At 42.4% G+C, this 27110-nt stretch overlaps 1 protein-coding gene across 2 annotated transcripts in view; it reads left to right on the plus strand.

The window, feature by feature from the left end:
- Positions 1-27110, plus strand: part of LOC143814542 (solute carrier family 2, facilitated glucose transporter member 9-like) — a 46432-nt gene that overhangs the window by 12691 nt on the left and 6631 nt on the right. The window contains exons 3-8 of one of the 2 annotated variants that reach the window (XM_077293457.1): positions 4032-4192; positions 6119-6243; positions 8409-8538; positions 9943-10091; positions 17830-18017; positions 25642-25752. In XM_077293457.1, coding sequence (XP_077149572.1) covers positions 4032-4192; positions 6119-6243; positions 8409-8538; positions 9943-10091; positions 17830-18017; positions 25642-25752 — 864 coding nt within the window. Of the gene's footprint in view, positions 1-3994; positions 4193-6118; positions 6244-8408; positions 8539-9942; positions 10092-17829; positions 18018-25641; positions 25753-27110 lie in introns of both variants that reach the window. The other variant, XM_077293458.1, reaches the window with a different exon arrangement.

The following is a 27110-nucleotide window of genomic DNA, read 5'->3' on the forward strand; positions in this document are numbered from 1 at the left end:
TGGAGAGGGGACAGCATGAAATGAGGGCTTAATATGGAAAGAGGTTAGCGTGGCAGGGAGACAGTGTGGAGATATAGAAAGTGTAATGGAAAATTAGAAAAGGGACAGCCATAGTATAGGTTTATAAAGGCAGATAGGGTGGCAATTACAGCTGATAATATCAGAGAGTGTGGAGTTCATATACCATAGGAGGCTTATTTAGGATGCGGTATGGACAGATATTTTTATGCATAGTGCATTTTAATAACACTCTTGTTTTTTAACAAGTGCTGATTTATTTATCTATCTACAGTATCTATCTGTCTGTCTGTCTGTCTGTCTGTCTATCTATCTATATTAGTCTAGTTGCTTGTTGTCATCTTCATCCTTTCTCTTGTTGTGTGAGGGTCTGGATTGTGTTACCCTGTCCCTTCACTAAAGACAGCCACCGTATGCTTATGTGTAGTGTGAACAGTGTTATGTGCTTTATGCATTTAATGTGTATTTGTAAAACCCCTTTGTAATATGGCATAGCAATGTGTAGAATAGCGGGCCAAATGCTAAAACCCCATGATAGTGTATAAAGATAAGTGTTTATAGATAAAAAGAATCTAGAGTTACTAGTAATATACAACATAAGATGGCAAATAGATAAGGAATAGTTAATGTTGGGTACAGGCCCACAGATGGGAGGGGAATAGGGATAATAAAAGGAGAGGTACTTCCTGGTTATGGTTGGTTAGGTTAGGAGTAGTGGAAGGTCTGGCAAGTTCTTTGTTGAGTTCAAGTGCAGCGGGCTGCTAGGGCCAACATGGTTCTATAACTCAGGGCAGAGTATTGCCATACAACTCCTCGATGCGGATCCATTCATCAGTGCCGGGATCTCGAGATTGCCACAGGGGCCATAGGGCACATCGTACCTGTAGGCCTGCAGGGAAAATTGGACATGGACCCACAAAGATGGAGGATGATGTAATCCAGGTGCACTGCCATCGGTGGAGAGGGATCATTAGAGGTAGTAGAGACAGCAGGAAAAGGGATGCTCTATCAGGAATGAGTGCTAGTTCTGAAGTTATGTCAGGTACCAGAGGGAAAGACTGTAACCTGTTGTGCCCTATTCCACATGCTCCACGGTAATGACTGTGAATTGTTCAGTATAAGTTTGACTCGTGAAATGTACTTGGTGTCCCCTGGATTGTGTGCGGCGGTTCCTAAAGATAGGAACCTGGAGTCAGCGGAGGCCTATGACCCACAAGTGAGTGTAATGCACCCCACACCTAACACCACACCGGGACTGGTACAGCATTTTCCTGTAGGGTGCCAGAGCAAGCAGAAGCCGCAGCTCGTCCATGACTAACTCGCTCGGTCACCTTACACCTTACAACTGTATTATGCATTGGGCATTAGCCACGGGTGAGGCACACGTCTTCTTCTGTCACGTCCCAGCATGCTACATGAAAGAGTAGGTCCTGGCTGGGTGTTGGTGCTGTGAGGGCCTTACACCCGTGCAGGCCGCCTGTAGCCGATGGTGTTGGTCTGCCAGGACCATAGATTTCAGTGTTCTATAAAGAAGACTTCCATTCTAAAACATAGTCTTATAGTCTCATAGTCTACTGAATGGTAACTTGGTAATGGTTGTGTACAAGGGGTAGTGGATACTCAGTTCTGTCTCTGAGCTCCTTGGCCAGTTCCTTTGACCTCATGATTCTCATTTGGTCTGACATGCACTGTGAGCTGTGAGGTCTTATATAGACAGGTGTGTGCCTTTCCAAATCAAGTCCTATCAGTTTAATTAAACACAGCTGTCCTCCAATGAAGGAGTAGAACCATCTCAAGGAGGATCAAAAGGAAATGGACAGCATGTCATTTAAATATGAGTGTCTGAGCAAAGGGTCTGAATACTTATGACCGTGTGATATTTCAGTTTTTCTTTTCTAAAAATTTGCAAAAATTACTACATTTCTGCTTTTTTCAGTCAAGATAGGGTGCAGAGTGTACTTTAATGTGAAAAAATGAACTTTTTTTGAATTTACCAAATGGCTGCAATGAAACAAAGAGTGAAAAATTTAAAGGGGTATGAATACTTTCCGTACCCACTGTAGTAGAAATGAATGGACCATAACAATTTCCAATGGTAAAGAGATCCTGTCAAATGATGTAAAAAGAAAAGAAAACTTCTATAGGTGAAAATTGTATCATGGGAAATATGTTTTTGGTTGCACTTTTTCCTGAAGTGTTTAGAAAATATCAGAGTGCTCAGTGGAATGAGGGTGCATTGCTCTGTATATGCTCAAGTAGACAATTACTCATATACCGATAAACTGAAAGTCGTTTAGAAAGTTAAGTAATTAAATAACATTAATATTGACGCATATGGAACGTATACAGCTCTGGCAAAAATTAAGAGACCACCACATCAAAACCCTGTCATGGACAGCCCAATCTCCAGACCTGAACCCCATTGAAAACCTCTGGAATGTAATCAAGAGGATGATGGATAGTCAGAAGCCATCAAACAAAGACGAACTGCTTACATTTTTGCGCCAGAAGCTGTGTGAAAGACTGGTGGAAAGCATGCCAAGACGCATGAAAGCTGTGATTAAAAATCATGGTTATTCCACAAAATATTGATTTCTGAACTCTTCCCGAGTTAAAACATTAGAATTGTTGTTGCTAAATGATTATGAACTTGTTTTCTTTGCATTATTTGAGGTCTGAAAGCACTTTTTTTTAAAAAAATGTTTGACCATTTCTCTTTTTCAAAAAAACAAAACAAAATTTTTTGCTTGGAGACATGTTGTCAGAAGTTTATAGACTAAAAGAACAATTTACATTTTACTCAAAAATATACGTTTTAAAGAGAAAAATCAGACAAACTGAACATTTTGCAATGGTCTCTTAATTTTTGCCAGAGCTGTATATTAAGTACAGTCTCTGTTTGGTACCAACCTTAAAAATTTTTTTGCATCTAAAAGTTGTACAATCCACTCAGTCCAGATGTTTCAATAAGGATAGTTTTGGTCTGTGTTATTTTCTCCTGTTGTGTCGCCATCACAGTAATCGGGAGGGAAGTTTACAAGCAGTATTTGCTTCAAGCGTGCCTCCAGCCAGTACACACTAAGCACTATGCTTCTATTTAAGGTCGGTATCCACCAGAGATTGTGTATAATATATTAACATGCAAATGCTAGGATTTCATCAGCTTATGCTATGACTAAGTACTGCCTGAAACGCGTCAGCTTGTTTTTATGATGCACTAATAAAGGACAAGATTTTATTCTATTTTCATCTCCTCCATTCAATATTTGCATGAGCTGGACAAGTGAGTGATTTGCATAATATATATTATCCATAAATGGCAATATCAATATATTATTTACCGTACTTTAAAACCTACTGCATTTTGGGTGCAGTCAGACGGCAGTACAAAATCAGTCGAAGTGTAGAACGCAGTACTTGTACTGGCTGGCGGCTGACCTGAGCATGATAGGTGCATGAAAATACATGAAGCTGTCACGCTCAGGTCGAGATAGCCGCCAGCCAGTCCGAGCATAATATTCCAATCTCTGTCCAATTTATATGGCCGTCTGACTACACCCTTTTGTGGATTCATGTCATTCATTGCACTGCAATTGGAATATATGATAGCAGCTACTGGTGAATTTTAACTATTTTAAATGTATTATAATAATTAACATTTATGTCAATATTAGATAACTTCATCCGTTTCAGTAATATATAGGATGAATAAGAAATTTACTGCCATACAATAACAGAACTGTCTATTCATTTGTGCAAAACTCAAAAGAAACAGCAGACATGTTATCACCCCACACTTAAAGGACTCATGTGCCATAAATTCCGAAAAGTCTATTGTCTGTCACAAATGTGATTTCTCAGTCACATTTATCAAAGCAGTAACTAAACCCGCTGGACATGGGCACACGGAATCAATTTTGTAATGTGCTGGTGCTCTCAAACGGTCATTAGATAATCTTCTCTTTTCTCTGGCCAGTGCATTGCCACAACACCTCAATTCATGTCCTCCGCAGTTTGTCAACGGTTTTATGAACGAAACCTGGATACGAAGGTATGGATCAGCTATCCCTGTGGAAACAGCCACCCTGCTTTGGTCTGTAGCAATTTCCGTTTATAGCATTGGTGGACTACTTGGATCACTGGTGTCTGGGTACATGAGCAGAAGGTTTGGGAAGTAAGTGCTTTACACAATTTATCCCATGTTCAAAATCTGCTAGTGGATTTGTCTATACCTTATAAAAACATCTCTGCTGCATTCTCATAATTTATAAATATCCTTAAAAAGAATCTCCATCTTTAACCATGATGTATTTTTGGTCCAAAATGTCCTTGCTGATTTATTTATTAATATATCTTTATGATGATCTACCTCTGTTTTTCAAAAAATTCGGACACTATATTAATAAGCAAAAATATTGTATTTTTCGGACTATAAGATGCCATTTTTTCCTCCCAAAATGAGGAGAAAAATGAGCGGTACGTCTTAAATTCTGGATGTATCGGCTCTGGCTGTGGTGAGGAGGTGGGGAGCGGTTTTGGCGCTCCTGTGCCCACTGCTAAAGAGAAATGAATATGCACTGCATTCCACGTCCATGGGTGTGGAGGGCAATGAATATTAATTTATTTCTGGCATCCTGGTATGATTGGCCCCATCCCGTTGCTGGTATGATTGGTCCCATTCTTATTCTGGTATGATTGGCCCCATCCCATTCCTGGTATGCATGGCCCCATCAGAAAAGATTTAAAAAAAACAAACCTTTACACTTACCTACATGGCACTCCCTCGCAGCATCCTGCTCCAGTGCCAGCAACTGCTTTATGCTTGCAAGCAGAGCATGGCAGGGACATCATGTGCAGCTTGCAAGCCGAAGGGCAGCTGCATGAATACTCACCGGGACTGTTCATTGCAGAGAGTGGTGAGTATTCATTCCTCTTCAATAGCGCACAGTGTCAGCCGCCTGCTTCCTGCTGCTGCTGGCAGTCACGTGTGCCGATACTTAAGAGAAATGAATATTCATTTCACTTAAGTATCTGCACACATGACCGCCGCAGCAGCAGGAAGCTGGTGGCTGGCACTGCGCGATACTGAAGAGGAATGAATACTCACCGCGATCTCCGATGAACAGTCCCGCTGAGTATTCCGGCACCTGTGCTCTGCCTGTGAGCAGCACATGACGTCCCTGCCATGCGCTGCTTACAAGCATTAAGGGCTGCTGGCACTGGAGCAGGACACTGCGATAGAGCGGAGGAAGGTAAGTGTAATGTTTTTTGTTTTTTTATCTTTTCTGATGGGGCCATGCATACCAGGACCAGGATGGGGCCAATCATACCAGAATAAGAATGGGACCAATCATGACAGGAACGGGATGCGGCCATGCATGCCAGGACTGGGATAGGGCCAATCATACCAGGATAATGATGGGGTCATGCATACCAGGAATGGGATGGGGCCAATCATACCAGAATAAGGATGGGACCAATCATGACAGGAACGGGATGCGGCCATGCATGCCAGGACTGGGATAGGGCCAATCATACCAGGATAATGATGGGGTCATGCATACCAGGAATGGGATGGGGACAATCATACCAGAATAAGGATGGGACCAATCATACCAGGAACTGAATGGGGCCAATCATACCAGAATAAGAATGGGACCAATCATGACAGGAACGGGATGCGGCCATGCATGCCAGGACTGGGATAGGGCCAATCATACCAGGATAATGATAGGGCAATGCATACCAGGACTGGGATGATGGCAGTGCATATCAGGATAGGGATAAGGAGGTCATGCATACCAGGATAGGGATAAGGCGCCATGTGTATCAGGATGGAGATGAGGGGTCCATATTTACCAGGATAGGTGATATTAAGTACATAATCGACCACATTTTTTGCTTCAGTTTTTTTTCCTTATTTCCTCCTCTAAAACCTAGGTGCATCTTATGGTCTGGTGCATCTTATAGTCTGAAAAATACGGTACATACAGTAGATTTCTAAATGTATGCTGCTGATGCATTACTGACTGAGCCATATGAAACAGTAACGAAAGCCAAGTCTGATAGCTTATAAGATCTCCTTTATATTTCCTTACAGGAGACGGTGTCACATATTTAGCGACTTGTTGGGAATAACAGCTTCTCTGTGCTTTGGGCTCTGCAAGATTAGTGGATCCTATGAAATTATTTTTGTTGGACGGTTTCTCTATGGTTTTACATTAGGTATTTTACTCATTATATAATGCCAATAATTTCACTGTGTTTTACAAATATCATTATCACTGTCCCCATTAATCTAAATTCCCTGCCAGTATGTCTTTGGAGTGCAGGAGGAAACTGGAGAACCCGGAGGCAACCCATGCAAACATGGGGGAAAACATACAAACTGTGAAGAATAACTCCCTAGAGATCAGACCAAATCCCACCGCTGCCACCTCATGTGAAGGATCTGCATCTCGCCACCCTGCCTGATGTCACTATTACATCAGAAGGAGCACGCAATGCAGTTTCCCCACTTTCACCAATGTGACATTCCGCACCCCCTCGGAATATGTAAAGTCAGCTTGGTACAATTTTAAACAGACGTTCCCTGTCCACATGTGTCCAGGGAGGCATGGGGAGTGAGAGGATTTAGCCCACACAGTCACTCACGTGGCACCACACTTGCTCACAACCCTGACAGGCTAAGAGGCCCCTTACACTAGTGAAACAGAGCACTGCCAGCCCATTAAGACTGTCACCAGTTCCTCGTTAGATATAAGCTTGATCCGTTAACGGGATTATATTGGGGCAGAAAGCAGCCCCAGTAGCATGGAAAGTTAAATTAAGAAACAGACGTGTTGATTCGTGGATCGAGATAAAAGAGCAGTCCATGGTTAAATTATATATTTAATCGCCTTAAGGGCACACTAGACAATACACTATATACACGATGGTTACACATATACAATGGCCAAATATGCAAACATAGATATTAGTAGGACAAAAGATATATGGAGAAAATATGTAAATTACCGGGTTGATGTTCAGCCATCTGTATGCTGGGCCACGGGGACATGGACTGCCAGCTGTCTCCTTGGTCCCTTCTTAGCACATTACTCCTTGTGGCCCCCACTTTCGAAGTGACCAGCAAGCATACCAGAGAGAAGGACCACATGGCTTTACACTAGCCTTTATCCCCTTTGGGTCACTCTCCTCCTGCCCTCTGGGATGAACCTAAATCCCCTCCCCTTGTCTCTGCAGCTAAAAACTCCAAAACCTAAGATGGGTCATAATTCCTTAATAGATAGTCCTAGGAAGGTGGTTTTGGCGCCATCAGATCCAACTGGGCACCTGCTACATATTAAGACCAAACACAGCTTTGCTGTCTGGTTTCTGCTAGCTGTTCTATGTATCTCCATATGACTGGGTGCTAGAATGGGTCGAGATCCAGGTGGGCATTTGACATGTTGTGGGGATCTCGGAAATATACACGATGTGAGGGTAGGACATATAGTATGTCCATAATACATTATGGAATTATGTTTCTGGAATGTTCTAGAAGGTGTCTGCAGCTTCAGAAGGGCTCTATATGGCAGGCCTTTGTCCTGATCTGAACTGGTCAAGGTGTGAGATCTGTCATGCACAGCCTTTGAGGCTTGGTCCCCCTGTTGAGCTAGCTGCACACTGAAGACAGTCTAGGTGTTCTGTTACAGCCTCACCCTGAAGGGAGTTTTATTATCTCATTCCGCCAAGGATGCAAATGGTTGACATGAAATTATATCCCCATATTCTTCACAGAAACCCCTTGCAGATGTCCTCCTTGGTGAGATCTGAACCCCAGTTCTGCAAAACAACTGAGCTAACCACTGAGCCACCGCCCCTTTAGATTACTTACTAAAACATAGGTCATCATGAAAGTTATAATGCATCATTTTATCTGCTTAGTTCAGACTTATTTAAGAAAGTTAATTGTATATGATTTTCTTTACCTAAAATCTGTAATAAGAAAGTTATTAAGGTTAATATTAGGCTTAAATATTCTCTTGCAAAGTTGATCCAGATAAAGGTGTAAACCCCAAGAGGCAGAAGTAAAAAAAATCTTTCCCAATTTGTAATCTGACAATTCGAATAAATTCCCATTTCAATGACCATTCTCTAGTAATTAAATAACTAAACTCACAATACTGACACTTGCCTATTCTGACAGCTGTTACAGTATAAAAAAAAACTTCTGTCTTTCTATCTTGGATTTTCTTAGTTTGTCTTTGAAGCTTTTATTTGTCAGAACACAGTGTATATGCTCTCTTGGCATAGTTATTACTTATCATAGTTACAAAGACGATGCATTAAACCATAAACCACTGTGCTGTTATCCAACAGATTCACATTCATTTTTTTTTTTACAGGTTTGGCACTTAACATATATGTTCAGTATCTTGGAGAGATCTCGCCCAATAAACTTCGAGGGTTCACGAACACTTCAGCCCCAATCTTTGTAACTACAGGAAAGCTCATTGGTCAAATTGTTGGACTTAGGTAAGATTCAGAATAAAATACAATAGGAAACGTAATTTGTTGTAGGCTAATGACCTCAGTTTATCTGACCAATATCTGATATTACAATTGGCCTGTTTCTGAACACTGTACAATAAGGTCATCATTTTTACTGGGAAAGGCGAAGCTCCCCACCTTCTCCTGTTTTAAGCTGGGAATAAGGACCAGCAGTTAGCACCATTTTTATTGTTTGCTTTAGGACCCTCTATGTTCATATGTAGTGAGGCTAAATAATTGAAGATGGAGGATAGGAATTGTCCTATCACATTACCTTCAATCTTTAACTCATGTAAATCTAACAATTCAACTGGAATACACCTATACCTAAAGTAAACTTTTTATTTCCGTCACTTCCTCCACCCACAATCTACCAAAACTCTTGTGCATGCCCTCATCATCTCCCGTCTCGATAACTGCAACACCCTCCTCTGTGGCCTCCCCGCTAATTCTCTTGCACCGCTCCAGTCTGTCCTCAACTCTGCTGCCCGGCTAATCCACCTCTCTCCTCGCTACTCCCCTGCTTCTCCCCTCTGCAAATCCCTCCACTGGTTCCCAATACCAAACAAATCCAGTTCAAACTACTAACACTGATCTACAAAGCCGTCCAGAACCTGTCCCCTCCCTATATCTCTGAACTAATCTCCCAATATCTTCCCTCACGTAATCTTCGATCCTCCCAAGACCTCCTACTCTCCTCCACACTTATACATTCCTCACATTACTGCCTCCAAGATTTATCCCGAATATCCCCAATCCTCTGGAACTCCACGCCTCAACACGTCCGATTATCCACCACCCTCAGATCCTTCAGACAGAACCTGAAAACCCATCTCTTCAGGAAAGCCTACAGCCTGCAATAACCATTCTGCCACCTCACCACCACCCGAGCTGCCGCCTCACCACCACCAGAGCTGCTGCACCCCCGACCTTCTGTCTCTTCCCCATTATCCCATAGAATGTAAGTCCGCAAGGACAGGGTCCTCTCCCCTCTGTACCAGTCTGTCATTGTAAATTTGTTTACTGTAAATGATATCTATAACTCTGTACGTAACCCCTTTCTCATGTACAGCCTCATGGAATTAATGGAACTATATAAATAAATAATAATAATAATATTTCAATATATCAAAAATATAAATTCTACTCAACACTGCATCTAACATTGAAATTACAGCATTTGTCACCTTCCAGTTCTGTCTTTTACTGTTTTTCTATCCCTATGCCAGTATTATGATTTCCTAAATCCTTTGCTTTCCTTGCTCTATACATTTCTTCTAAGGAGAAACATTAAAAAAAAAACATAAAATTAATTAAAAGCAATTTAACATGAACTTTCTGTAAATGTACTAATTTTTTTTGGAAATTTGTCTTACTGTTCTTTTTCAGTGAAGTTCTGGGGACAGAGACACTGTGGCCCTTGATGCTGTCACTGTGTGGTGTTACAGAATTGCTACAACTGATTGTAATGAACTTTTACCCAGAGACACCTCCGTATCTACTATTAGTGAAAAAAGACCGGGATCGCTGTCTAAAATGTAAATGACTGAAATTTTGGTTGCCTTTGTAAAATAGAATTTACAGCAAAAATTGACCAGATTTATTAACATTAGACGTTAAGTAATTGATCACTGTGGGTCCCACCACCAGGTCCCCTCAATGATTATGAGAATGGAGGTTGAATGGAGCAATGGTCATGTATGCACTGTACAGTTTTATTTAAAACTAGCTGTACTACCCGGCTTCGCCCGGGGCAATAACTGCTGTTAGCAAAATAGAATGTGTTAACAAAAATTTATTCTGCACAAAAAAACCACAAAACAAATAGATAGAAATGTAATTATTAAAAGGCAAAAACTAAGCTAATAGAAGCATTTTACAACATATATTTCAACACCAGAGATATTCCACACAGATTTAACTAAATTGGCCAAGTAAAGTGAGTAATCTTCTACTACTTATTCGAGAGCCTTTTGATAAACGACATTCTTAGTTTTTCCTTCAGGTGCAAAGACAAACAGATTTTTGGCTGTTCCAACTCTTGAACAGGCCACATAAAGTTGACCATGAGAAAAGCATGGAGATTGTAAATCGATTCCAACTACTTTCAAGGACTGTCCCTGAGCCTTGTTGATGGACATAGCAAATGCCAGTCGAACAGGAAACTGGAGGCATTTAAAATCAAAAGGCAAATCAGATGGAATGAGAGGAATTGTTGGAATGAAAACATCTTCTCCTGTGGCACATCCTGTCAAAATGGTTGCCTCAATTACATGTGGAAACAGGTTCTTAATCAAGAGTCTTGTTCCATTACACAGCTTTGGCGGATCCAAATTTCTCAATAGCAGAATAGGTGCTCCAGGTTTTAGAAAGAGGTTGTGAGGAGGAAGTCCTTGTGGCTCCAAGGAATTGAGGAACTCAGTTGGATAAAACAATGCTTGAGCAGGGTCTATTACTGTATCTACTGACTTGTAAGTTGTGCACACACCTGGAAGGAGATTTAGAATTTAAAGATTGATCTTGTTGACGCTGTCATTTTTGGGAGCTAGAATAGCCCTTTCACACAGCCAGCCAGAATTTTTGAAGTGGAGTTGAATGTTTGGAAAAACCTTTGCTTTCAACTCCTCAATGGAAGTCACAATGCAACAAAAGTTGCTTGGGAAGGTGATCTGTCCAGTGGTTGAGTTTACTGGTGCCTTGCCATCTCCAATATTCAACAGCTGGCTCGAAAACAGTACAGCAGAAACATCGCCTGTCATGTAGACCCTCATGTTTGTGTTCAGTGACATTTTCTTTACTTTTCTCCAAAGGTACGATGCTTTGAGACAGGCATTGAGTTCGTCTGCAGGGGTTGATCTTGGAATAACAGGTAGTGTTTGGCGGAAGTCACCTGCCAAAACAACAACTACTCCTCCCATGATATATTTGTTGCTACGCAGGTCTTGCAGCAGTCTGTCCACTGCTTCCAGAGCCCTTTTGTGTGACATGGTGCATTCATCCCAAATGATGGCACTGCATTTTTGAAGCAATTTGGCCAGTCCTGATCCCTTGGCAATATTACACACGGGGCTGTCACTATGAGACAGGTTAAGTGGTAGTTTGAATGTCGAATATGCTGTCCTGCCACCGTTTAAAAGCGTAGCTGCAATTCCAGAAGATGCCACTGCAAGTGCAATCTTTTTTTGTTGTCGAAATTTTGCCAGGAGCAAGTTGATTACAAATGTCTTTCCTGTTCCACCTGGAGCATCAAGGAAGACAATCCCACCTTTGTTGGTTTCACTGAAACTTAAAATATAATTATAGGCGTCCCTTTGATCTGGTACCAATATTGGCTCGTTCTGAGACACACATGCTGTCAGTTCATCAATATTGTAGTTTGTTTCTATGAAAATCTCCCTACACGTTTGGATGCCTTCAGGATTTCTTATTGGAGCAGGCAAACCAAGCAACTGTAAGGCTTTTCCTGACATTGCTATGCACTGATCTTCAAGGAGCATTAAAGTTTCATTGAACATTTCCTCAGTGAAGTTGATGAGTTGCTGAGGATTTTCCCTTCTAATCTGCATGAGGATGTCCTCACTGAGATCAGTTTTGTACTTTGTCCAAATCTCAAGAGGATTTGAAATGCTACAGGTTGTTAGAATAATAGCAAAGAGGTGTCTTAGTCGCTTTGGGGTTTGTGTGGCTGCTGCTTCACTGAGGGTCATGTCCCAGTGTCCATCATTTTCCAGAAGTCCTTTTCTTTGGCAAGCTTCCCTGAATGTTTCACACACATGGCCTCCGACGGTCTTCAAGTCAGAAAATGATGTAGGGCCTTTGACAACATGAAGTAACATGCGCAGGTAGAAGCACTCTGCATTTGACGGATGAACAGTGTAGACGCGACCAAGCGTATCAGTTGCTTTCACCCCTGGATAGCCTTTAATATCAAGCCCCCGTTTCCTCCGTTCCAGTGTTTTTCTGGAGGCATTCCAAGTGTAGTACTTTGGTAAATCACAGTAAAGAATTGTTTTTGCAAAAGGGTCTTGTTGACACAGCTCAAAAAATGCCAAGAGGGTGGTCTTAGGTGGTGTTAGGAGCTGCTGCTGCAAGTTTGCTGGGTTAAAATAAATTCTCTATCCATTTTCCAAGTGCACACTCAGATGCACAACTGGTGGGTAGCGCTCATGAATGGAGAATCCTAGTATTCTCCAAACAGCTTCATTGCTGCTTATGTAACTGCCCATCTGGAATGCCTCCACTTCATCAATAATAGGTCCATTTTTCTAGAGTTCAAAAACTGCTTGATCACTTCCTTTGTGGACATATTTGCAGATATACTTGATTGATTTCACAGAGTGGCAAGATTCGACATTTATGTGGGCCTGGAAGATTTTTGAGAGCAAAGGGTTGTAAGGCACTACCCACCTGTTGTCAATTTCTATCTCTTGGAGTGATGATCCAACACGCATTTTGAGCTTTGCTGTGAAACCACCATCCCCTGGCTTTCTTCTTCGGTAGACTGGATATCCATCTTGTCCTGTTTGGGTTTCTTGGACCAGGGATCGTGGGTAATGCTTTGAACACCTGCCATCAATCATACAGGGAGAATTTTTGTTGAGACTCCCACACGGACCATGGATCATGTTTTTTGTGATGGTGTCAAACAGCAATGGGTCAATCTGAAGGTCTGGCAATTCGGCACTGATGATATTGTCAATTTCGGTAGGCTGTATTTTTTGCTTCAGCCAGATCAAGATGTGGGCGTGAGGAAGGCCTCTTTTTTGCCATTCAAATGAATACATCCAGCACTGCGTCTCACCATAAATATGTGATATTGTGATGAGAGTAATCATTTTTGAAAGTTTCTGTTTGAAAACCCGAGCAATAAGGTCATGGCCCGGCAACAGGTGCCCTCCAATTTCCTCCCAGGCAGGATTGCAAGTAAAGGTGATGAAAAGATCTGGACGGCCATACTTTCTCACATAAGTCATTGCATCCTGTGTGTATTCATGCATGTGTCGTGGGCTTCCAGTGACAGTTGATGGAAGAATAACCATTTTCCCCAACTCTTTTGGATCAGCATCATTTGCAACAGCATCTCTAAGGTGAATATATTCCTCTGCCCTGAGCTTCTTTTGATTTAGTCGGATATATAAAAGACGTTCACTCTCAATCTTTGCATACATGTCAACAATAAATTGGTGGAAGAGGTGTTTGCATTTCAAGATGTGATTTTCCTCTGCAAATCTTGTCATGATCCTATATGCATAGAAGTCCATGGCAGACACTTTTTTTCCTGAAGGGTTGCCTGTTGTAGGATCTGTCTGAGGTATTCCAAAGTGATAGCCATCCTGTCCCTGCCAAAAGATGATTGGATATTGCAGAGCATCATAGGACCTGTGAGTTTCTGCTACTCGTTGCAAACTATTGTTCCTTTTCTGAAGCACAATGTCACGGCTTTGAAAATCATTGCCTACAATCAAGATTGCTACATCATCAAATGTGGGAGCATTGAAACGTCGCTGATGCTCACCTTGTGGTGTTTTGTCAGCTCGAATGACAACCTTGTAATCGTCATTTGGCATGCATTCAAGTGCAGTCTTGAAAAGTTGAACATATGGATTGTTGGAGTGAAGGAACTGCTGCAAATTAGTGACAATATCAAGGTGAGTGTTAGGAATTAAAGAGCATCTCCGCTGAGCCTCTGCTTCTGCATTTCCCATGAAGAAGAGTTGAAGAAATTTAGGTTCTTCTCCTTGTAATGGAAGCAGTGAGCCAATTGAGTGGTAAACCTGTCCTTGAACTTTAAATGTCGGCATAAATCCTGTTGTAAACATTTCTTTTGTTGCACCAAATGATGTCATTTGGAAGCAGGAGTTGTACTTCCTGATATTGTCCAAGAAATGCTTTGATATTGTACTGGTACCTGTCATCAGAGACTTTAGGGGATCTGGTGGTGACAGGAGAGGTGGAAGTTTTATCTTGCCATTTGCACCGCATAAACCTGGCGGTTCATCTTTCCATTTTAGGGCACTGCAGTACATGCAGACCACATCCATTTTTCCTATATGAACTTTAGGATTATCCTGATAGTTTATGTCTGACTGGTAACAAAAGGCAGCATGTTTCAAATCTCCAACCATTTCCTGTGCCCTGGCGGAAGAAATAGCAATTCTCTTAGCGGCAAGTCAGCCTTCTCTCTGCTGAGATGACTCATTGGCCCTTGAGGAAGCAGCTCTTGTTTTCATGTCTGCAAGCCTCGCTTCCCTCTCCTCAGAAAATTCATTGGCTCTTGAGGAAGCAGTTCTTGTTCTGTTGTCTGCAAGCCTCGCTTCCCTCTCCTCTGAAAGTTCATTGGCTCTTGAGGAAGCAGCTCTTGTTTTCATGTCTGCAAGCCTCGCTTCCCTCTCCTCAGAAAATTCATTGGCTCTTGAGGAAGCAGTTCTTGTTCTCTTGTCTGCAAGCCTCGCTTCCCTCTCCTCTGAAAGTTCATTGGCTCTTGAGGAAGCAGCTCTTGTTTTCATGTCTGCAAGCCTTGCTTCCCTCTGCTCAGAAAGTTCATTGGCTCTTGAGGAAGCAGCTCTTATTCTCTTGTCTGCAAGCCTCGCTTCCCTCTCCTCAGAAAGTTCATTGGCTCTTGAGGAAGCAGCTCTTATTCTCTTGTCTGCAAGCCTTGCTTCCCTCTGCTCAGAAAGTTCATTGGCTCTTGAGAAAGCAGCTGCTGTTCTCATGTGTGTCAGCCTTGTTTCTCGGACTTCACATTTTTCATTGGCCCGTAATGCAGCTTTTCTTTTCGCATCAGCTGACATTCGTGCCATGGAATTCCTTTTCTTATGAGGCATTATTGTGGTAAAAATAGTCTGTAACTGGCAGTTTCTATATCCTCTCACATAGAGGTAATGTGACTGACATCAGCCTTTCCACCAACACACCCTAACAACATGCTATTACCTCACACAAGCTTTGTTATACTGAGAATGTCCTGCCTATATTAACCAATCAGAGCTCAGATTAATTAACTGTAGCAAAGTAGAAGCTGAGCTGTGATTGGTTGCTATTAGCAGCCTTATAAATCCCAGCCAACAGGAAGCCCTCCCCCCTGGCAGTATATATTAGCTCACACATACACATAATACACAGGTCATGTGACTGACAGCTGCCGGATTTCCTATATGGTACATTTGTTGCTCTTGTAGTTTTTCTGCTTATTAATCAGATTTTTATTTTTGAAGGATAATACCAGACTTGTGTGTGTTTTAGGGCGAGTTTCATGTGTCAATTTGTTTGTGTTGAGTTGCGTGTGGTGACATGCATGTAGCGAATTTTGTGAGATGAGTTTTGTGTGGCGACATGCTTGTAGCAACTTTTTGTGTGTCAAGTTGCATGTGACAGGTTAGTGTGTTTTGCGCGTGGCGAGTTTTATGTGTGGTGCGTTTTGAGTATGTGCAAGTTTTGTGTGAGGCAACTTTTGCATGTGTTGCAACTTTTGTGCATGTGGCAATTTTTCCACGTGTGCAAGTTTTGCGTGTGGCGAGTTTTCCATGAGGTGAGTTTTGCACGTATGGCGAGTTTTGCGTGAGCCTAGTTTTGCATGTGACGAGTGGCGAGTTTTGAGCGGCGACTTTTGTGTTTCGACTTTTATGTGGCGAGGTTGGTGTATGTGTGGTGAAATGTGTGCTGAGGGTGGTATATGTGTTCAAGCACGTGGTAGTGTGTGGCGCGTTTTGTGTGTGTGTTCACATCCCCGTGTGTGGTGAGTATCCCATGTCGGGGCCCCACCTTAGCAACTGTACGGTATATACTCTTTGGCGCCATCGCTCTTGTTCTTTAAGTCCCATTCGTTCACATCTGGCAGCTGCCTTTTTCCCCTGTATGTAGATAGGGGCCAAATTGTTTGGTGAATTGGAACGCGCGGGGTTAAAATTTTGCCTCACAACATAGCCTATGACGCTCTCGGGGTCCAGACGTGTGACTGTGCAAAATTTTGTGGCTGTAGCTGTGACGGTGCAGATGCCAATCCCGGACATACACACACACATACACACATACACACATTTAGCTTTATATATTAGATGTATAAGACAAACAATGAACTAAGGTTAGGTTTTTTCACCGGATGCAAATTATATCATATATATGAGATCCTTATCTTGTGTAATTTTGCTGTTGGTTATGTGCATTTCTGCCACATGCAGACCAGGGACAAAGGATAGGCTCAAGTAGGTGACTACCCAGAGCATTACCTCACAACACCCTGGGGAGGGTGCATTTAGATCAGGAATGAATAAGTCGCATAGATTTATATCTTTTTCCTTCAATTAAAGAATATGCTCTTCATACCTTGTGGGGTCATCACAATCCCTGAACCAGACCTCCATCAGAGGACAATAAAAATGTCACATTCCTTATCTATAAACTGCTGAAATATTTACTGGCACAACGGTTTCTCCCCTTTCCACATTGATAGTTCTGCTTCATCTGTCATATATACTGCATTATTCCTGTGTCCTGTTGCATATAAATGTGTGATTCTTCAGATTTTCTGTTATACTGAGTCTGATGAAGAGATCACATGCTGTGGGTTCACATCAGCAGCTTCCAAATGCAAATGCCACACCTGGAATCAGTTCCAGACCTTTTAACTGCTTAATTGATGATGGATTAACAAGGGAAAGGTCTATGAAGTCCATTAAAGTGCTTTTGAGATAAATTACATTTGGCCCCTTGAAAAAGAGGCAGCTCCATATTAAAGAGCTGTAATTCCTGTACACTTACTCCAGTAGGATGTGAATAATCTCAAATTAAAGCTTAGAGTCTGCATTTTAGCTGATTCTTTTTCGCAAAACATTTAACTGCCTGTTTTTAAACAATGTTTTACCTGAAAGAAAGAATCAGCTGTGATTCCCTACTGTAATGTCTGCCTACTCTTTCTTCTACCCCTTCCCAGCCCAGGAGCTGTGGTATGATCAGACCATGTCCCTGCATGGTCAGACACAACCTATTACACAGTACACAGCAGGGGCACATTTATAAGATTATTTCAGCACAGGAACAGTTTTTTTAAATTGTGGAACTGTTATTGTTATTCAAAGCTCTATTGATTACAATGGTAATTAAAATTAACTTTGTTCGTGAGAAAACCCCTTTAAGTGCAATGGGAAATATATAAAAATTGTAATCCATTGTGTAGCACTTTGCTATTTCATTGAGTATTTTACTCAATTATAATTGTAATTTTACTCCATTATATAGATTTAGTATAGTCGTAATTCAATTATTTTTCTGAAATTTCAGCTATGCAAAGAATTTGGGGACCTGGAGACCATCAAATTATGATGGATGAAATTTTGGCCGAGCAGAAGATTCGCCAGAAGTCTAGGAGCATGAGTTTCATGGAGCTGGTGAAAGAGCCCTCTATGCGTTGGCAGCTTTACATTGTGCTTGTTATTACATTTAGTGTTCAGATGTCGGGCATAAATGCAGTTGAGTAATTTGTTTATATTTTTATGATAAACGTGTTCTGAGGTTGTAGCCAGAAGATCAGGCTGATGTCTCCATGTTCAATTATTCACGATTCAAAAACCATTCCTTTGACACAGTAGATTAGTCCAATTTATGGCATAAAAGAGCTATTTTCAAATTGCTACATTCCCAATATTCTCAGTTTTGGCAGAACTTAGAGGTCAAGACAGTGGCACAGGCAAGGGCCAGCCAGCACCAACAAATACTTCATCTGGATGTGCGTCCTTGGACGCACATTGAGCTGAAGCGTATTGCGGCGCATAGACCCATAGTGTCTGTGTGGAGCAATATATGCTACTGGCCAATCATAGGCCAAAAAGCAGCACCTGACGTCGGCGTGCACATGACCAGGGGCGCATGGCAGTGACATCATGTGCTTCCACCCTGAAGTCAGCTCCTGGCTTTTGAAGAGAATGCTGCACAGCATGGGAGTGACTATGCGCTATGCATTATACTAAATGAATCACTATGGGCTGTGCATTATACCACATGGATGACTATAAGTTGTGCATTATATAACTGGTATATGAAGGATATGGGCTGTGTATTATATTAATATGGAGGTCAGAGGCGTAGCTAGGGTTTTAGCTTAGGGGGGGCGAAAAATCTGAGTGGGCCCCTAACCAGGTACCCCTGACTACAGCTATGTGGTGCACCCTAAGGGCTCATTTCCACATGCGAGGCACACGTCCATATCTCGCATGTGGAAACCAAGCTGTGGAGCCGGCACTCCAGAGCGGAGCGTGCGGCCGCATAGGAACACATGGAGCTGCACAGCTCCGCTCCAAAGTGCCGGCGCCAGAGCTTGGTTTCCACATGCGAGATACGGACGTGTGCCTCGCATGTGGAAATGAGCCCTAATTGTGAGCATAGAGGAACATCAGCAGATGACCGCACTCTGACTGAAAAAACATCTATAGACAAAAACGAACACTGATATTACTATATGGAGACCATATAGTGGTAGATACCAGTCTTGCAGACCATATAAAAGATCGCTGGACAGTTTTAGATGGTGACTTACAGCTGATGGTCTTTCTTATGGAGTTGTTCACTTTTCCCATCTTTTCCATCTCGCCCAGAGCAACGTAAGAACTTCTCCAGCCAGGACTTGTCTGCAGAGATTACAACAAAGACACATCATACGTCTCACATTTCCAGCACCGTCCATATCTATTCCCAACCTGCACAAGCTAATCATTCTGCTGATACAGCAATACACGGAGCCGCTGCTGCCATATGTGTCCCTATTACTGCACCTGCTGTGTAGTACAATAATGGTGCCACCCCACATAATAATGCCACCACTGAGCCCCTTACATAGTAATAATGACTCCTTTGTGCTCTCTAGATAATAAAATTCACCCCTAGAAAACACTAATGCCCTGTGCTAGTGCCCTCCACATTTTGTCCCTAAAAAGTAATAATACCACATATGAAATTTTGATGGTCTCAGTGCTCTGAGTGCCCCAATAACAATAATGTTTAAGTGCCCACTTAACATTTAATAATGTCCCCTAAGTAACCTCCATGTACAGCTTGACTATACACAGTATGGTGGGCCCACAGCTTTCCTATACACAGTATAATGCCCCTACAGCTCCCCTATACACAATATGATGATTCCACAGCTTCCCTATGCACAGTATGATGTCACCACTGCTCCCCTATACACAGTATAATGAGCACACAGCTCCCCTCTACACAGTATGATGTCCCCACTGTTCCCCTATACACAGTATGATGAGCCCACAACTTTTCTATACACAGTATAATGCCCCCACAGCTACCCTATAGACAATATTATGATCCCACAGCTCCCCTATACAAAACACAGCATAATAGTTAATAGTGTTCTGACACCGTGCGTCGCCTGCACTGAGAGTCATGATGCCAGGAGGAAATTAACTTCATTCCTCACTGCAGCCTAGGGAGCGGCGCCGATACTGTTTCAGTCACAGCAGCTGTAACTGCGCCTCTTAGGGTATGTGCACACGTTGCGGATAACTTTGCGGACTTTTCCGTTCTGATTCTGCAAAATCCGCAGGTAAAAACACCCTGCGTTTTACCTGCGGATTCCCAGCGGATTTACTGCGGACTTTGTGCAGATTTCGGCTGTGTTTTTACACCTGCGGAATTGATATGCTGCGAAAAATACAACGCAGCGTTTCCGCGCTGTATTTTCCGCAGCATGTGCACTGCGGATTTTGTCTTCCATAGGTTTACATGGTACTGTAAACCTGATGGAAATCCGCTGCGGATCCACAACGTGTGCACATAGCCTAAGGCTATGTGCACAAGTAGGAAGGGTCCCTTGGGGTTCTACCGCAGCGGATTTGATAAATCTGCAGGGCAAAACCGCTGCGGTTAGCCCTGCAGATTTATCGCGGTTTGTCTTGCGGTTTCCGCTGCGGGTTTACTCCTACTATTGACGCTGCATATGCAGCATCAATAGTAATGTTAAAAATAATTTAAAAATGGTTATATACTCACCCTCTGACGTCCCGATCTCCTCGGCGCTGCACGCGGCGGTCCGGTTCCAAAGATGCTGTGCGAGAAGGACCTTCGTGATGTCACGGTCATGTGACCGCGACGTCATCTCAGGCCCTGCTCGCACAGCAACTGAGACCGGACGGCCGCGTGCAGCGCTGAGAGGTGAGTATAACATGATTTTTTATTTTAATTCTTTTTTTTACACACAAATATGGTTCCCAGGGCCTGGAGGAGCGTCTCCTCTCCTCCACCCCGGGTACCATCCGCACATGATCCGCTTACTTCCCGCAACGTGGGCACAGCCCCATGCGGGAAGTAAGCGGATCAATGCATTCCTATGTGTGCAGAATCGCTGCGATTCTGCACAAAGAAGTGACATGCTGTGGAATGTAAACCGCTGCGTTCCTGTGCGTTTTTTTCCGCAGCATGTGCACAGCGGTTTCGGTTTCCCATAGGTTTACATTGAACTGTAAACTCATGGGAAACTGCTTCGGATCCGCAGCTGCAGAAACGCTGCGGATCCGCAGCAAAATACGCACCGTGTGCCTTAAAGCGCCACTCCAGCGGTGAAATAACAAACAATGCTGCAGTAATGCTTTAAATGTGATGCAGCTCATGGATTACCCAGCTGATAAGTATAATATGCCCCCTACCTCCCCTTCCCAGAGAACAACTATTGCATGTGATGGAGTGCATATAGTCTCTTAACAAAACCGTATAATAATCAGCCCCTCAGTGTTGTTGCCCCTCACCCACCTCAGACCTCACAATACCCTTATCTTCTCACATTCACCCCCCCCAGTGCCCTGTCCCCCTCCCCCACCTAAGCCCCCACAACACCCCCATCCTCTCAAATTTATCCCCCAGTGACTGACATGCCTATCAATTTAATGCATTTTATCCTCAGGACCCCACTTACCAATGACGTTTGCAGCAGGACCAGGAAGTATCTGAGTGAAATGCAGGTGGGCACTAGGACCCAGCGTGCCTGCCCTAAGCCAATCACAGCGTGCACACGGAGGGAAGAAACCTGCAGCCTGGGAGGTCGGTCAGCACAATACAGTGCAGGAGGGAGATTGGCAACTGGCCACTGTGCTGCCAGCGTGCAGAATCTCCGTCAGGCAGGGGAGCAGGCATTTTACTGCTCTCCTCCTGTGCTGTATTGTGCCTCATCACGGAAGTGGCAGTGCCGGCTCCCAGTGGGCCCCTTCATGTGACAGGGCCCGGGGCGATGGCCCCCTCTGCCCCCCCAGTAGCTACGCTACTGATGGAGGTGCATTATACTATATGGATGACTATGGAGAGTGCATTATTATTATTATTATTATTATTATTTATTTATATAGCACCATTAATTCCATGGTGCTGTACATGAGAAAGGGGTTACAAACAGGGTTATAGATATCGTTTACAGTAAACAGGTTTACAATGTCAGACTGGTACAGAGGGGAGAGGACCCTGTCCTTGTGGACTTACATTCTATGGGATTAGGATAGTGGGGAAGAGACAGAAGGTAGGGGTGAGGCGGCGGCTCTGGCGGTGGTGAGGCGGCGGCTCGGTTATTGTAGGCTGTAGGCTTTCCTGAAGAGATGGGGTTTCAGGTTCTGTCTGAAGGATCCGAGGGTGGTGAATAGTCGGACGTGTTGAGGCATTAAATTATATGGAGGAGTATGAGTGCATTATATTATATGGAAGACTATAGGCTGTGCATTACACTATATAGAGGCCTATGGGCTGTGCAGTATACTATATGAAGGATTATGAGCTGTGTACTATACTAATATGGAGGATTATGAGCAGTGCATTATATATGGAGGTGCATTATACTACATGGAGGAATAAGGGTTGTGCACAGGGTCGGACTGGCCCACTGGAAAACTAGAAGATTCTCCGGTGGGCCCAGGCACAGACATGTGATGACATACAGGGTTGCAGCTGCCTATGGCCCCACTGCCCAAGGGCCCCCAGTCAGAGGCATATCGCTAATAGCGGCACACTATGCAGCTGCTATGGGGCCCCTGAGTCAGGGGTCCTGTCTGGCACCCACAGAGCAGCGGCAGTGGAGCAGTGGGTGACAGGAGGCAGGAGTCGGCTGCTGCCCTAAGCCTGTGCCCGCTGCTAAAAATAAATGAATATTCACTGCTGCCCATGCCCATAGGCATTATACCCTATGAGGGGGCTACATTATATTTTATGGAGAGCTACATTATATTTTATGGGGGGCTGCATTATACTATATGAAGGGGCTACATTATATTCTTTGGGCGGCTGCATTATACCCTTTGAGGGGGCTACATTATATTCTATGGGGGGGCTACATTATATTTTATGGGGGGCTGCATTATACTATATGAAGGGGCTACATTATATTTTATGGGGGGCTGCATTATACTATATGAAGGGGCTACATTATATTCTATGGGGGCTGCATTATACCCTATGAGGGGGCTACACTATATTCTATGGAGGGGAGCTGCATTATACTATGAGGGTCTACAATATATTCTATTGAGGGCTGCATGATACTATATGAAGAGGGCTGCACTATACCCTATGAGGGGGCTACATTATATCCTATGGGGGCTGCATTATACTCTATGTGAGGGCTACATTATATTCTTTGAGGGGAACTACTTTATATCCTATGAGGGAGACTACTTCAACCCCTGTTATATCATTAAGATGTGTACTACCTTAAATTATACCCTGATATTAGCGTGTTTTACCACACAATCGATGGTCTTGTATTTATTTCTATGTAGCCACATAGTGGGCCCCAAGAATGATTTCTCTGGTGGGCCAGTCCACCGCTGACTGTGCATTATACTATATGAAAGAGCCATGGAATAAATGGTGCTACAATAATAAATAATAATAATATGAAAGTTTATAGGCTGTGCATCATATGAAGGATATTGATTGTGTATTATGCTAATATGGAGAACTACGGGCTGTGAAGTACAGGGTGGTGGCCGAAAGTGTTGACACTCTTGAACTTGTTCCAGAACACAAAGTATTTCTCCCAGAAAATTATTCCAATTACACATGTTTCGTTATATGTTTATTTTCTTTGTGTGTATTGGAACAACACAAAAAAAACCCCGAAAAAAGGCAAACTGGACATAGTTTCAGACAAAACACCAGAAATTGGCCGTACAAAATTGTTGGCAACCTCTCATTAATATTTGGTTACACACCCTTTAGAATTAATACCTACAATCAATCGCTTCCAACAACCATCAACAAGCTTCTCACAATTGTCAACTGGAATATTGGACCACTCTTCTTTTGCAAACTCCTCCATGTCTCTCATATTTGAAGGCGCCTTCTAAAAACAGCAAATTTAAGATCTCTCCATGGGTGTTCAATGGGATTAGATCCTATCTCATTGCTGGCCACTTCAGAAGTCTCTTGTTTAGATCCATTTCTGGGTGCATCTTGAGGTATGTTTGGGGTCATTGTCCTGCTGGAAGACCCATGACCTAGGACGCAAACCTGGCTTTCTGACACTGTACTCTACATTGCGACCCAAAATCCTTTGGTAATCTTCAGATTTGATGCTTACCACACAGTCAAAAATCGACAAAAAAGTGTAATGCAGGCAAATAAGTCCCATATTCAAGGATCTTAAAACGTGACTTTTATTGATTTTTTTTATTTAAAAAAGGTCAATAAAGATTTGCTAAAATTTCAATCTCATTGCTGCACATCAATATCACTCAAGTTACTAAAATTTTGTCATAGCCACCTGAACAAGTTTCGCCTGTACAGGCTTCCACAGGTGGCTGGGGCTATAATGGCCAGCTCCTGAGGAAACCTTTTAATGCAGAACTTGTTGAGGTGGTATGACTGAATTTATACATCAGAATGGAGGGGGTTTCAAATCTTGCACTGGGGCCCATCAGACTCTAGTTATTCGAGTAGACTCTAGGTATTGCCCTCCTATTGCAGACTTTTGGAAAGAGGTCATAGCTATCCTCATCGAGATCACACAATCCCTAGTACTACTCTGTCCTAAGGTTTGTTTATTAGAAATCCATGATGAGGAGACCTGGCTTCACTACCCTCGCACTGTTCTCAGGGAAAAATTGTTTTTGCTCCCAAGGCTATCACCATGAGATGGACGGATAGAAGACTCCCCATGAATTTCACACTGGGTAAATATTGCAGTTTCCTATGAGAGGGTAGTATGTAAAAATAGACATTATCTTTAAAAATTTCATAAGGTATGGAAGCTTTGATTTGATTGTCCTTTCAGACACATTAGTTTCCAGGTGATGAGGAGTATGATTAAAGAATGTGATATTTGGTGCCTGGCATGGGTGTCTTATGCGTTTGGCTAAAATATGAGATCCATGGTATGTTAAGGGCAAGGTTAGCTTTGCCAGACAGCAAAAATGAGAAATGCTGTTTGTTCTTTTGCTGTATGAACTAACCTTGTTATGTTGTACAATATGCAATAAAACAAGTTTAAAAGAACAATTCATTTATTTCACACATACTAAATGCTATATTCACACATCATTGAAAGATAATGTGGTTCCAAAAACTGCATAGAGACCCAACCTTATGCTCCCAAAAATCTGACACTGTATTCAAATTAACCCTTTCTAGTGGGTTTTCCATGGTAAAAAAAAATACTTTCCTAAATTAATATACAGTAATTACATAAATTAATTGTATAATATCAATATTAAACAGGCAGCACGGTAACTCAGTGGTTAGCACTGTAATTTTGCAGCTCTGGGGTCCTGGGTTCAAATCCAACAACATCTGCAAAGAGTTTGTATGTTCTCCCTGTTTTTGTGTGGGTTACCTCCTCAACTCCAAAAACATACTGAAAAGACATTTAAATTGTGAGCTCCAACGTGGACATCAGTGACAGTGTGTAAAGTGCTGTCCAATATGATGTCTCTATATAAGTAAGGCAAATAAATAACATGTATATTTTGAAGTTTGAGTCAGTATATTTCTACCCACTAAGGCTCTGACATCACCCACAATTGACAATAGCCGGGGAATATTGTAATTTGAAGCTGTTGTAATTGGGGACCTGTACTGATATTTGTTTCTCTTTTTACTGTATTTCAGGTTTTCTATTATGCAAGAATTGTTTTTCTCAGGGCTGGATTGCCTCCAGAGAAAATTCCCTATATAGTTCTAGGAATGGGAAGTTTTGAGCTTATGGCTGTCATGCTATGTGTGAGTATTTTAATACGAATATGTGGTTATCTGTAAAATATGGCAATATCATAGAAACACTGGAGAAGATTTACTAAGCTAAATATGCAAAAATCTTTATTCATTTGCTTAAAGAAGCACTAACAACAAAAGTTTCTAACATAATTCCTTCTCAATATCTCTGTAATATAGTGTAGGTGCATTAAAATACTTACCTATTGCCATCTTCCCCATTTTCCAGAGCCACGCCTTTACTGTTCATAGACTTACTGTCAAAGTTGCACTGTTTGTCGAAGCCTGGCATCTGTTAATACGGCTTCAATGGACAGTCTTAGCACAAGCCACTCTGTCTACCAGATCCCAGGGATTACCTGGATTTCACAATTTAAACCCTGTACAGGTATTTGAACTTACACAGAGACCCCAGGGCTGAGGCCACAGAGTTAGCTGACACCCGGTGGAGCAAGTGAGTCGCCCGCCAGAGCCGTGGGGTACTTGGTACCGGGTCCGGAACTCACAGGGGGATGTCACAGTGGCAGCGATCCGGTCCGTGGCCCTGTGCACCTATGTTAAAGTGATTAAAGGGATTTTGAATAAATAGTTATGTAGATCCTGATCTATAATGTCCTCATTCATGCTGTACTTAATATAGACTTGATGTTTTTGAAAATATCAAATTTAGGGTCATAGTTCAATTTTTGATATACATTTGTATCATTCAGTTGTTTCCTGATTTCCAGGATATAGGCATCTTAGTCCATGACGACGATAGCAACCCCTTTACCAGTGGGTTTGATGATAAAATCATCATCATGGGCAAGTTCAAAAAGTAATCTAGATTCACTGGTAGTTAAATCTTGGATGTTTAAAATGCCTATCCGAAAGTGTTTTTTAATTTTTCAAGATCCTTTTTCACTACCGTAATGAAGGCGTCTACCACCGCTGCATTTGTAGGTGGAACAAGATTTCTTTTTTAAAAAATACAGAGTCTTTTTGCAAATGAAGCTCACAAGTGCATACTTTTTGACAGAGGTCTTATTGTGAAACGATTCTTTTAGCTTGATAGTACTGAAAAAACATTGCATATTAATTTCCAATTGGAACCTATTAACATGAGTTCCTGGTGCAAATTTCAACCCCTTGCTTAAGACTGACACTTGTGTATCTGTTAACATTCTCTTAGAAGTATTTACTACTATTTTTGTTCTCTCTTCTTCATAGTCATTTGTCTCTATGTTTGTGGTTTGTTTTTCTCTCATCTCTCTTTTTTGTTGTCAATGGTGACATTGGCCCCCTCTCCTTTCCCACTGTCGTACTCCTTTGATGGTATTTCCGTATCTGGAAAGAATATGGTTAGCAGTCAATAGAGAAAAAACAGT

Source organism: Ranitomeya variabilis, chromosome 1 (genome assembly GCF_051348905.1).
Source record: "Ranitomeya variabilis isolate aRanVar5 chromosome 1, aRanVar5.hap1, whole genome shotgun sequence".
Lineage (NCBI taxonomy): Eukaryota > Metazoa > Chordata > Amphibia > Anura > Dendrobatidae > Ranitomeya > Ranitomeya variabilis.